Below are 13876 nucleotides of genomic sequence, written 5' to 3'. Positions count from 1 at the left end.
GGAGGATCTTCGAAAGAATTCCTGGATAAATTTGGGAGAAATTCCTGGAGAAACTTTCGAAGAAATTCTTGGAAGAACTTTTGAAGGAATTCCTGGAGAAACTTCGAAAGAATTTCTGGAGGAACTTCGAAGAAATTCAGAAGGAACTTCCGGAGGAATTACTGGAGGAACTTCCGGAGGAATTCAGGAGGAACTTCGGAGGAATTACTGGAGTAACTTTTGGAGTAATTCCTGGAGGAACTTCCGAAGGAACTCCTGGAGGAACTTCAGGAGGAATTTTTATAGAAACTTCCGGAGGAATTCCAGGAGGATTTACTGAAGGAACTTCCGGAGGAATTACTGGAGCAACTTCCGGAGTAATTCCTGAAGGAACTTCAGAAGAAATTCCTGGAGGAACTTCTGGAGGATTTCCTAGAGGAGCTTCTGGAGGATTTCCTGGAGGAATTTACGGAGGAACTTCCAGAGGAATTCCCGGAGGTACTTCCGGAGGAACTTCTGGAGGAATACCTGGAGGGACTTCCGTAGGAATTTGTCTTGATTATCTTATTTGTGCTGTTTGTCTTAGTTGCTTTATTTGTCTCTTTTATTTTGCTTATTTGTTTTTTTTATTTTCGATTATTTATCTCATCAAATTCCAATATTTGATTTCAATTTATATATTTGGTATCCTCGTGTTCCCAAATAGGAATACGCTTTTTTCTAGTGTCACGCTAGATACAAAGTTGACGAACTTTCTACCGCTCTCATCGCTCCTTTCCTGCCGTGCGCCACAAGAAAATGTGCTGTCGGCTGCTCTCCCGAAATGGTAACTTTTGTATGGAATTTAAAAAACTTGGTTGAAGAAAAAGAAAAAGAGCTTCCTGCAAAATTTATTGCGGTGACATATACTTTTTATTACATCAAAATGATCGTTGGAAAAATTCAAAACTTTTGTCAGTTGGGTTTTGCGAAATTCGGTTCCTTTGTGCCTCAAATCATCGGAGAGAGGTACTGAGAAGCGAAAATTTCAGTTATTACAATAGCTCAGTATTGAGACATTCATTCAAATTTGGGAAATAGTAGGTCCATGAAATTTTGTAGGAACATTCCTTGATAAATTTTAAAGAGATTGTCAGTTGGGATAAGCGAAATTCGTTCCCAATTCCGAGTTATAGACATTTTAGTACGAAAATAGCGCTCTACCGCGAGAGAGCTTCCCTCAGACCTTAAGGATGCTTTGAGAAGTATACCATTTATTGTGTCGAAAGTTAACCTTCATAATGTTGCTCTAGGAATTGCTCCAGAAGTTACTCCTAGAACTCTTTCGGAAGATTTTCCAAGAACCCTTTTAAAATTTCCTCTAGGAATTTCTCGAAATCAACCAAGAATTTTTTCGGAAGAATTTCCAGGATAATTGCGTGTTCAATTTTAATTCATCACCAACGTTTTGATTTGGGCTTATCGATGAAAACCAATCCAAAAATTAAAATTACAAATTTCACAGTCGAAACCCACTAGCCAACTTCCAGGAATTTCTCGGAAAGTTCTTTCAAGAATTCCTCCAAACGTTCTTGCAGGAATTCATCTAGAAGTTCTTCTAGGAAATCCTCCGGAATTTCTTCTAAACTCCTCGGAAAGTTCCGTTCAAGAGTTTCTTGGAAAGTTCCTTCAAAAACTCCTCCAAAAGATCAGCCAGGAATTCTTCAGGGAGCTCCAATGGGAATCGCTCAGAAAGTTCCTTCAAGAGTTGCTTCATGAATTTCTCAAAAAAATTCTCAACCCACCTTCCAGGAATTCAAACGGAAATTGCTTCAGGATTTTTTTTAAAGAAATTCCTTCGGTTTTTTTTTCCAAGAATCCTCCCCCAAACGCCGTAGGAAATTGTTCGAAAAATTCCCAGGTAAGCTGCTCCAGAATTTATCCCATAATTTTTAGCTAAAAGTCTTTTGAGATTTTTCAAGCTAAATCTCCCAAAATTTCTCCATAGACTCACGTAGAAAACCATATCCGAATTTCCGAAGGAGTTCCCAAAAGATTCTATAATGCAGTTCCTGGAAAATAAAAAAAAAATATGTAAAAAATCGTGCACAAATAGCTGGAGGATTTTTTGAATAAATTCTTTAAGGAATTTCCTGTGTAATTTCCGGTGAATTCACCAATGGACTTCCTGGATGCATTCTTGAAGGAACTTCTGGAGGGATTCCTAAAAGATCTTCGGGGAGAATTTCTGAAGGAACTTCCGGACGAATTCATGAAGGAATTTCTGAACGAAATCCTGGAGGAACTTCCCTATGGATTATTAGTTGGTCTTCTGGAGTTGCTTCCGGAGAATTTCTAAGACATTAACTCCCCACGCCACCTCCGCTGGCTGAAAAAGATTCATCAACACTCCGCAGCTGATAAAATTTCAATAGGCGCAAAGGTCTAATTCTTTTCTTGAAAAAGTAGGGTTACTGCTTCTTGATTTCATATAAATTCATTTCCGCCGACCTGAAAAACGTTTTCAGAAAAACGTGACTAACAATAAAATCAATGTTTTATACCTCAAAATATTGCGAAGAAAGTGGTCTCGGATATAAAACCAACTGTCTCTAAGTCTTCAGATTATATTCTATCATTAAAAGAACGAAAGAATCAATCGTTGCCAGCTGGGCAGAACGGGATGCAGCAAACAGCAAGCTCGGCAAAGCGTTAACCAGTAAAGCTGGCCGCTCGAGGTCAGTCATGTCCACTCTCTCGGAAGTTTCCATTTACGAAGCTGGCTTTTTTATTCCAAGGAAGTTCTCGCATGGGTCGGGGATATGGCTTCAACTGGACAAGAATAGGTCTACTGAACGCGTGGTTGAATTGCATCGGAAGCAGAACGAAAACTTGGCATTCTCCACATCCTGGCGTCGAACACAAAGCACACAAGAATACAACAGGCGCTGAGGGTAGTTATGAGCCCAATCGATCCAGCTTGTTACTTTTCCAGTATCCATATGTTAATCCAGGATCCATGGAGGCAAGTACTATACTACCTTCCGTACCTTCCACATCATTCAGCGAAAAGCATCTTTAGCTGCACCCTACGTTGATACGAGCGAGGAGGATACATCCGTTGACTTTTTAGGAGCAGTGTTCCTTCAGAAGTCCTTGTAATGATTTTGATCCAAGAGATGCTACAAGAGATGTTTTTTAGAAAAAAGTTGCAGCTATTATTAACAATTACCTACCTGCTTGGTGACAGCGGTGACAACACAAAACATATTTTTTTCGCCTACTCTATCTACTACTTTTATCAATTGTCAAAATTACTTTGGTAATTTGATCAAATTTTCCTTGACCTTTTTCCTTGAGAACTGCGTACTAGGCTTAACAATTAAAATAAACGTAGCTTTGATATTCGTGTAGATACGGGCACCGAAACAAGAGCATCGCTTCGCTATCGTGCAATTATCACCAATTTACCGCTTGTCATCAGCAAATATTTTTATCTACTCTTGTTTCAGTTTTTCTCATCAACCAAGCCGGTAGAATTAAGCAGCAGTTAAAACTACATTTATATACCGACCCGGAATCGGTTTTCATACGTTCTGCCGTCGTCGATGCTGCAGCCACCTGCCCTCCCCCGTCACAGAGGAAAATGTACTGAACGCAGCCCTTCCACTTAGGTCCCCGGTCGACCGCCAACTGGTTCCATTTGTTCAAGAACAAACGCACCGAAACCGTCTCCGTTACCGATGGCCACCGGATTGAGTGGCCAGATAACGCGAAGTGACAGTGCCATACAGATTTCGCTATCGTGCGCACCGACAGGCACGGCTGCAGTGCCAACGGTCGCGGGTCACCACGGACCGACCGCACTGTCGGTGGTGGACATCAACGCTTCGCTCGCCGCTTCGGTGCCAATGATTTCGTCGGCAATTTCGGGCGGTGGCACCGGTTCGGCCCTGCCGCAGAATCTCCCCACGACGGTAACCTCGAGTGGGAACGCGTGCTCCGGAATCGGTCCCAGCGGTGGCTTCACCAATCTGTTCAATTTGTCCAACAGTGCGGATCTGACGGCGGTGGCGTACAATTCCTATACGCAGAATGTGCGCTGCAAGTCACCGCCAACACTGGTCGATAATCTCAAGAATGGAATTATAGGGTGAGTACGCTGGAATGCAATAGATCATTTTCATTATGCCAAATCTCATAGCTATTAAGATTTGTACATAACACTGACATCATAATCATGTTTGCTAGATGAATAATTCTATTTTCGCTAGTTTTCGTTATTGAATGATTTGATCGAATCATGTAGAGTTGAAAAAAAGAACAGTAGACTTTTATATCAAATCAAACAAAACGTTATATCGTCATGTTCCTTCCCGTCAGTCACAAAGAAAGTTTGGTTTCATTAAATTGAATTTAATTGACCATTGCTTCCGCTTCATCATCGAATCGGATCAAATGCCATTTGTTAGCGATGGCACCGATCAACTATTCAAGTCCGTACAACTCCCAGCTGCTGTCGCGCAAAGGGTCATGTACAATAAATAAGGAAGTTGCGCTGGCCCGACAGAGCGCAGTATTCAACGCATACAATGTAAAGTTTAACGACATGAGCAGCATTATGGTAAAATGCAGCATGTACAATATTGCGCAGTAGATTGAAATAGCAAGATGACATTAGATTCGTTCGATCTTCTAAAAAATCCAGATACATTACAAGTGGATATTCCAAAGAACTTCCAGTTTCCCTGTAGTCTTTTTTTTATGGAAATCCCGAAAAATTTTCCTACGAAATTCCGAAGAATTTAACGTGGAAGAATTCCGAACAATTCACTGTTAACACTGTTTAAGTATTTCCCGTAAAAAAACGGAAGATTTTTCTGGAAGTTATAAAAAGTTTCCTGTAAAGATTCGGTAGAATTTTTCGTTGGAATTCTTAAGGTTTTTTTTCTTGAAAAATCTGAAACAAAACATAAAAAGTGCTGTATTTGTGAACCACCCTGAGGAATTTCCCTGATGTTGGTCCAAAATCGAGCGAAAATTAGGCTTAAAAAAACAAGACATTCTCGATTTTATGTTATAAATTTTAAAATAGTGTGAATTTGGAATTTGGAACATCACCAACTCTTGATACCAAACACGAAATTCAATTTTCGTGAGATCTCGTAGAGATGTTATCGATCCTCTTCAGCGAATGTAAAACACCACTTTGCCAATTACAACAGCATTGTACTCTCATAAAAATGTTAGGACTGTGATGTTCTTCAATATAAAATAAAATAATAATAATAGATTTCACTTGTATTCACCGAAAACCTTCTCCATTATTTACACTCCACAAAGACCACGACAGCAGGGACCAAGGGCTTGACGATCCCTCCCCAGGCCATCTGCGAGTTGTGGGGCTTGCCTAGGATGTGGTGGGGTTTGACAATGGGCCCTGTTAAACCTCTATAAAAAGCTGCATGTATCCGCAAGTAGGCCCCACCAAAGCGACCGTGTGCCGCTCAAAGCGCACAAGCCCAAGTCCTGGTGTTAGGTGGGACGCAAAACAGACCTCCGAGAATGCCTCCGAGAATAACAAGTAGTCAGTCGTCATCAGACAACCGTGACGGTAAGACGCGTTCCCCAATACGCTACCGCATGGGCTGCGCATCCGGCGACTGACGAGGGTTTGGTGGAGAGCATTAACTTAACAAGCCAGTACATTCAAAGTTAATTGCCTATATGCCGGGTATTAAGCCACCCGGAGTGGAAATTAATTACTATGTCTGAAACTTGATTATGCATATGTACAACATGTGATAGATTTAGTTCGGAAAAGGTATTGGAGGGTAACCGCCCCTTCGGTGGGGTTTGATCCCACGACCCCAGTTCGCATGACAGGTGCTTTCCCTACTAAGCTACGAAGGACCTCCGTCGTATTGCGAGAGATCGGCTGGTACCTGGTGCTGGGAATTTGGTTTCATCAGTACCCGCTAAGCTGCGGTGGACGACGGAGGTCCTTCGTAGCTTAGTAGGGAAAGCACCTGTCATGCGAACTGGGGTCGTGGGATCAAACCCCACCGAAGGGGCGGTTACCCTCCAATACCTTTTCCGAACTAAATCTATCACATGTTGTACATATGCATAATCAAGTTTCAGACATAGTAATTAATTTCCACTCCGGGTGGCTTAATACCCGGCATATAGGCAATTAACTTTGAATGTACTGATCTCGAGTGGCGATCTCTCTTCGCTTGTGTGGTCGTGTTGGGATCTGACGACCAAACTGGCACAACCTCACACAACCCTACTTCATTGAGCGCCGTTGCTGATGAAGCAAGTGTGTAGGAGCCGGACAATATTAAATACTCATCCTACTTGGTTGACATGATGTGTACAAAAATACATTTGAGAGAGTTAGTTCTGAAAATGTATTGCGAGAGATCGGCTGGTACCTGGTGCTGGGAATTTGGTTTCATCAGTACCCGCTAAGCTGCAGTGGACGACGGAGGTCCTTCGTAGCTTAGTAGGGAAAGCACCTGTCATGCGAACTGGGGTCGTGGGATCAAACCCCACCGAAGGGCGGTTACCCTCAATACCTTTTCCGAACTAAATCTATCACATGTTGTACATATGCATAATCAAGTTTCAGACATAGTAATTAATTTCCACTCCGGGTGGCTTAATACCCGGCATATAGGCAATTAACTTTGAATGTACTGATCTCGGCGATCTCTCTTCGCTTGTGTGGTCGTGTTGGGATCTGACGACCAAACTGGCACAACCTCACACAACCCTACTTCATTGAGCGCCGTTGCTGATGAAGCAAGTGTGTAGGAGCCGGACAATATTAAATACTCATCCTACTTGGTTGACATGATGTGTACAAAAATACATTTGAGAGAGTTAGTTCTGAAAATGTATTGCGAGAGATCGGCTGGTACCTGGTGCTGGGAATTTGGTTTCATCAGTACCCGCTAAGCTGCAGTGGACGACGGTGGTCCTTCGTAGCTTAGTAGGGAAAGCTTACCTGTCATGCGAACTGGGGTCGTGGGATCAAACCCCACCGAAGGGGCGGTTACCCTCAATACCTTTTCCGAACTAAATCTATCACATGTTGTACATATGCATAATCAAGTTTCAGACATAGTAATTAATTTCCACTCCGGGTGGCTTAATACCCGGCATATAGGCAATTAACTTTGAATGTACTGATCTCGAGTGGCGATCTCTCTTCGCTTGTGTGGTCGTGTTGGGATCTGACGACCAAACTGGCACAACCTCACACAACCCTACTTCATTGAGCGCCGTTGCTGATGAAGCAAGTGTGTAGGAGCCGGCAATATTAAATACTCATCCTACTTGGTTGACATGATGTGTACAAAAATACATTTGAGAGAGTTAGTTCTGAAAATGTATTGCGAGAGATCGGCTGGTACCTGGTGCTGGGAATTTGGTTTCATCAGTACCCGCTAAGCTGCGGTGGACCACGGAGGTCCTTCGTAGCTTAGTAGGGAAAGCACCTGTCATGCGAACTGGGGTCGTGGGATCAAACCCCACCGAAGGGGCGGTTACCCTCCAATACCTTTTCCGAACTAAATCTATCACATGTTGTACATATGCATATTCAAGTTTCAGACATAGTAATTAACAAGCCACCAAAAATTAAATTTACAAGCTAAAATCATCTAATTTTGGAATCAGTTCATTTAATACATGTGTGAAATTAAAAAAATGCGTGTTTTGCGTTTTTTGTTGTCAGGGTTTCCGGCCCTCCGACGAAACAAAAGGTTTGCGCAGGCCCGCCTGTAAAACCAATAATAACGAGCAATATAAGAGATAAAACGACTCGATATAATCGGCAAAGACCTAGACGGCGAATAAAGGATCACGATTGGAAGCTTGGAACATGTAACTGTAAGTGGCTAAGTTTCGCAGGTTGTGACAGGATGATCTACGATGAATTATATCCTCGAAACTTTGACGTCGTGGCGCCGCAAGGGATTTGCTGGACAGGACAGAAAGTGTGGAAAAGCGGACATCGAGCGACTACCTTCTATCAAAGCTGTGGTACCACCAAAAAGCTTTGAACCGGCTCCATAGTGCTGGGCAAGAGGCGCCGACGCGTGAATGGGCGGCAGCCAATCAACGCAAGGATGACCAAGCTGAGAATAAGCCATTTCCCTAACTATAGCATCATCAACGTGCACTGCCCACACGTAGGGAGACCCGTGGACGAGAAGAAAGCGTTCTACGCACAGCTGGAGCAGACACACGATGGAAGCCCACTGCGGGAGGTCAAAATCGGCATCGGTGACATGAACGCTTAGGGAGGAAGGGAGGAAATGTATAGACCGGTCATCGGACCGGATAGTCTGCATACCGTTTCGAACGACAACGGCCAACGATGCATAAACTTTGCAGCCTCCCGCGGAATGGTAGTAGTCTTCCCCCGCAAGAATATCCACAAGGCCACATGGAAATCACCTAATCAAGTAACGGAAAACCAAATCGACCACGTTCTAATCGACGGTAAATTCTTCTCCGACATCACGAACGTACGCACTTACCGCAGTGCGAATATTGAATCCGACCACTACCTCGTTGCAGTATGCCTGCGCTCAAAATTCTCGACGGTGTACAACACGCGTCGAAGCCGGACGCCGCGGCTTAACATTGGGCGGCTACAAGACGGTAGACTAGCCCAAAGATACGCGCAGCAGCTGGAAGTGGCACTCCCAACGGAAGAGCAGCTAGGCGCAGCGTCTCTTGAAGATGGCTGGAGAGATATTCGATCCGCCATCGGTAGCATCGCAACTGCTGCACTTGGCACGGTGACCCCGGATCAGAGAAACGACTGGTATGACGGCGAATGTGAGCAGTTAGTGGAAGAGAAGAATGCAGCATGGGCGAGATCGCTGCAACACCGCACGAGGTCGAGCGAGGCACGATATAAACGGGCGCGGAACAGACAAAACTCGATTTTCCGGAGGAAAAAGCACCAGCAGGAAGATCGAGACCATGAAGAGACGGAGCAACTGTACCGCGCTAATAACACACGAAAGTTCTATGAGAAGTTAAACCATTCAAGTAAAGTCCACGTGCCACAGCCTGATATGTGTAAGGACATGAACGGGAACCTTCTTACGAACGAGCGTGAGGTGATCCAAAGGTGGCGGCAGCACTACGAAGAACACCAGAATGGCGATGTGGCAGACGAAGATAGCGGTATGGTGATAGACCTAGGAGAACGCGCGCAGGACATAATTTTACCGGCTCCGGATCTCCAGGAAATCCAGGAGGAGATTGGCCGGCTGAAGAACAACAAAGCCCCTGGGGTTGACCAACTACCAGGAGAACTATTTAAACACGGTGGTGAGGCACTGGCTAGAGCGCTGCACTGGGTCATTACCAAGATTTGGGAGGAGGAAGTTTTGCCGCAGGAGTGGATGGAAGGTGTCGTGTGTCCCATCTACAAAAAGGGGAATAAGCTGGATTGTAGCAACTACCGCGCAATCACATTGCTGAACGCCGCCTACAAGGTACTCTCCCAAATTTTATGCCGTCGACTAGCACCAATTGCAAGGGAGTTCGTGGGGCAGTACCTGGCAGGTTTTATTGGCGAACGCTCCACCACGGACCAGGTGTTCGCCATTCGCCAAGTACTGCAGAAATGCCGCGAATACAGCATGCCCACACATCATCTATTCATCGATTTCAAAGCCGCATATGATACAATCGATCGGGACCAGCTATGGCAGCTAATGCACGAACACGGATTTCCGGATAAGCTAACACGGTTGATTAAAGCGGCGATGGATCGGGTGATGTGCGTATTTCGAGTTTCAGGGGCATCCTCGAGTCCTTTCGAAACCCGCAGAGGGTTACGGCAAGGTGATGGTCTTTCGTGTCTGCTATTCAACATCGCTTTGGAAGGGGTAATACGAAGAGCAGGGATTAACACGAGTGGTACAATTTTCAATAAGTCCGTGCGCGGGAGCGAAAATGATACCAGCAGAGAAATTTGGGGACGCATAGTGGCTGGAAATCGTACGTACTTTGGACTCCGCAAGACGCTCCGATCGAATAGAGTTCGCCGCCGTACCAAACTGACAATCTACAAAACGCTCATTAGACCGGTAGTCCTCTACGGACACGAGACCTGGAGGATGCTCGTGGAGGACCAACGCGCACTTGGAGTTTTCGAAAGAAAAGTGCTGCGTACCATCTGTGGTGGGGTGCGTACCATCTGGGGTGGGCCGGGCACGTAGCCAGAATGTATGACAATAATCCGGTGAAAATGGTTCTCGACAACGATTCGACGGGAACAAAAAGGCAAGGTACGTAGCGGACAAGGTGGATCGATCAGGTGGAAGATGACTTGCGGACCTTCTGTAGACTGCGTGGTTGGCGACGTGTTGATGTGGATGTTGACATCAAATAAACGAGATATTTTTTCTGGCGGGGAAGATTGATAGCAAAAAAATGTGGGTTCAAGTCTTGAACAAAATCATATGAGTGCATTTAAGAGAAAAGTTAAATTTTCTAAATGCGTTGAAGAATTAAAGTGAAATGGGCATTAACCAAATTAACAAAATGTATTTCAGTCCTAAAAAAAATCATGGCAATCGTTGAAAGATTTTTTTGACGAGTTCTTCTAAAGCTGTGAACCATTCCACCGATTCGTTTAATTTTTAGCTAAAATTTGATAGTTCGATTGTTATTTCTCTGTGGTTAAAAATAACTCTGCTCCGGAGTTCGGAGTTTGATAGTTAAACTTTGTTTGCGAGAAAATTGGGGCCAAATCCATTTTGTTCCAAATAACTATCAATCTGTCAAAACTCAAATGGGTCGGCTTCGGGGTAAAATTTTAACCACGATGGGAAAATAACCATCGAACTACCAAATTTAAACTAAAAGTTAAACGAATCGGTGTAACGGTTCACACCCTGAGTGAAATCAGTAGTGATTCAGTTTCATTCTAAATTTTCGACCACTACCTATTCTTAGTTTGAATCTGGACCAAAATAGAACAAATTCGCTGATTTTCCCAGCAGTGTTCCATTCATGTTTTTAAAATTTTCAATTAAATGAAATCATCATGTTGGCGCCAAGAAAGGCGCCGTAATTGCAAAGTGGATTGATCCGTAGATAAAATAACGCATTCATACACCAAAACAATTGGAAAATATTTGAATCTCGTGATTCAATCGTGGTTCAAATCTGCAGAAAATAGAACGGAGCGTTATATCAGTTCTATTTTTTTGACATTTGACTGGTATAAAAAATCAATCTAGAACAGCTGCTGGGAAAATGAATGTTTCAGATTCATATTCAAACTGACAGCCCCGAACGATTTGAATCACTGCTGATTTTACCCTAAGCGATGCAATTTAATTGTTTATCCTCGCCCCTGCCAATTAAAATCACAACAAACGCCTTCGCCTACAATTTTCGGACCGGCGCGCCCCCACCGCACCGCCGCTGCTTACACCTTAAATGGCCATGCGGGCCATGCAGACAGGCGGATGTTGATAATGAGAAGTATTTTGGCTAGATATTCTCATTCATTGCCTGGTTATCACCGTAGCGTAAATCACTAACTGTTGGACGACAATCTCTGATAAGAAACCATAATGGAGAATTGTTTCCTAAACTAAGGGTCACGACACTAAGATTTGCATGGCCACGGGAATTACAAAAAAAAAATCCTTTTTCCACAATATGCAGGCTGGCTGCAAATTTTACAAAATAGGTTTTTGAGCGATGTGAGAAGGCGGCGGAAATGTATGCACAATGGTAGATTAGCTGTCACAATATTCAGCATTCTGGTAATAATAGGGAAAATCTCCTTCATGTTTTAAAAATGTTTGCGAACGCCTGAAATAGAAGGTCTGCTGTTTACCTTGACCTTTTTCTTATCATATTGCGTGAATTAAATCTAATGTCGGCATATAACAAAATTGGGCGTTAAATGCTCTCATTCGCAGCGGTAATCGTGACCAGAACGTACTACATCTACAAGGAAAACGAAATAAAATACCCATGGATCAAAAATCTATTTTTAAAGTAAACTGTTCCCTTGACATAACACTCATCAATAGACAATTGATTGTTTCAGTGAATAAAAGATCTATATTTTCACGTAAACGATCTTTCATTTTAATTTAAACAGCAATAATTTCGAGAATATTCAACAGCACCAATGAATGTTTTTTTTGCTTTGAAAAATAAAGCATCTCAAAATATGATGATTTTTGTCATCAACGGTCTAATAGAAAAGAAAATTGGGAATTTAGTCGTAAATTTGAAGTTAAATTATTGCTTGTTTAAATCTTGTGAAATAAGTTCAACGTAATTGCATTTGTTCTCCAACGTGCAAAATCTCTCCTGCTAACTAATTTAGCAAAATATGAATCGAAAGCTAATTGTCAAGAGTGCACTCATTTATCCGGTCTGGTTAGGTACCGTGGGATTTAGTTCCACCTGTTTATTATTTTTAGTACGTAGAATAGAATACAACTTGCATTTTCACCCATTATTGCAAACACACTGATATAATCAGACATGCAATTTGCTCCACTCTGATCCCACCGAGAACTGAGTTATGCTTATTTATTACACACCTCCTCGTTTCGATTCTGGTGCAACCCAATTGAGCCGCAATTGTCATCGTCGCGATCGTCCATCATTATCGGTCAACCATCGGTCGCTGCGGCGGCGGCGGCGGCCCCACTGGCTTCTAATTCAATCAACGACATAAAACTAAAGTTGGGTGTAGGCACAAGAGACAGCTTTGTTGAGCAACCGAACTGGCGGCGTGTGAGATCGCAATTCACCCGTCGAGCATGACCAGCTTCCTCCTCTAGTCAACTCGGTACGGTTGTCGCGATCGGTACGGTTGTTGAAGTTCGTCCCAATTGGGAACGCTCGTGGAAAATGTCCAAAATTATTAAACGGTTGAGTGCCAGCCTGGAGGACGATGATCCACCCTACGAGGAGCTGGAGTGTGCGCCAACTCCGATGCCGAAGCGGGCTCCGCTGGTGGCGATGAGTTTTCCACCGTCCGGTGCGAGTAGTTTGGACAATTTGGAAGCCCTTAGTGGATCATCCAATAGGTCCTACCATCCGAGCTGTGATAATAGTTTTAATTTGTGTTACTTCAGTAAAAGCCGATTTGCAGCAGATCCGGCGGAAAATTTAATGGAAGAGGATGAGGATATGCCTGGTGTGTGGATTCGAAGGTTAGTCAGATGGCGAGTCGTTTTAGATGGAAATAAATCACAAACAATACTAAACACGTGAATGAACTGAAAAAGTTGAATCTTTGCCAATGCGTTAAGATATACAAGAAAATAAAACTGAATATCGCAATATTATTGGTTGTTTGAGTGTTGTGTGTGCCATATTATGTTCATCAAGGATTGTGTTGTAATTTATTACAAGCGTTCGCGTGATTATCTTTCGTTGGTTATAAGAATCACAGTTTATATTGAAATCAGCGAGATGTGTAGCATCAGGCATGTCTTCCTCTTTCATCGTGGTCTGGATTTCATTTTCTCACAACAGCAAATTAAATTTGCTGGGAGGTCAATTGGTAAGCTAATGGAAAGAAAAAACAGCTGTCTGTGCAGTCCAGTCAGTGCAAGTGTAGACATTGTCTACATATCTATATTATAATCTGATGTGAGGAAATTAAACCTAATAGAACGAGCAAATTATAGAAACTATTTGAATGAAAATGCATGGAACGTATTATGGGTAATAGCTTTTGGCAGTGACACCTTAATTTAAAATTATTGTCTCATCATTTTTTACCACCGTGAGAATCTTGTCGATTTTGATATCATTATTGTTTATTAGAGAACGATACTAGGGTCGGTGTACCAGTAATAGTGGTATTAGGGATAGGTCTAAATTGTTTAATTCATAC

The 13876-nt window shown here is 43.0% G+C and overlaps 1 protein-coding gene across 5 annotated transcripts in view; it reads left to right on the top strand.

Moving 5' to 3' along the window:
- LOC134224359 (ATP-binding cassette sub-family G member 1) overlaps positions 1-13876 on the top strand; it is a 204972-nt gene that overhangs the window by 132358 nt on the left and 58738 nt on the right. For 4 of the 5 annotated variants that reach the window (XM_062703687.1, XM_062703689.1, XM_062703688.1 and 1 more), the window contains one exon: positions 3471-4111. In XM_062703687.1, the coding sequence (XP_062559671.1) occupies positions 3702-4111 (410 nt within the window). In that variant the 5' untranslated portion in view covers positions 3471-3701. Of the gene's footprint in view, positions 1-3470; positions 4112-12827; positions 13188-13876 lie in introns of those variants that run through there. The other variant, XM_062703690.1, reaches the window with a different exon arrangement.

Source organism: Armigeres subalbatus, chromosome 3 (assembly GCF_024139115.2).
Source record: "Armigeres subalbatus isolate Guangzhou_Male chromosome 3, GZ_Asu_2, whole genome shotgun sequence".
Classification (NCBI taxonomy): domain Eukaryota; kingdom Metazoa; phylum Arthropoda; class Insecta; order Diptera; family Culicidae; genus Armigeres; species Armigeres subalbatus.
Note: the sequence above shows the minus strand (reverse complement) of the source record. Positions and strands in the feature narration are given on the sequence as shown.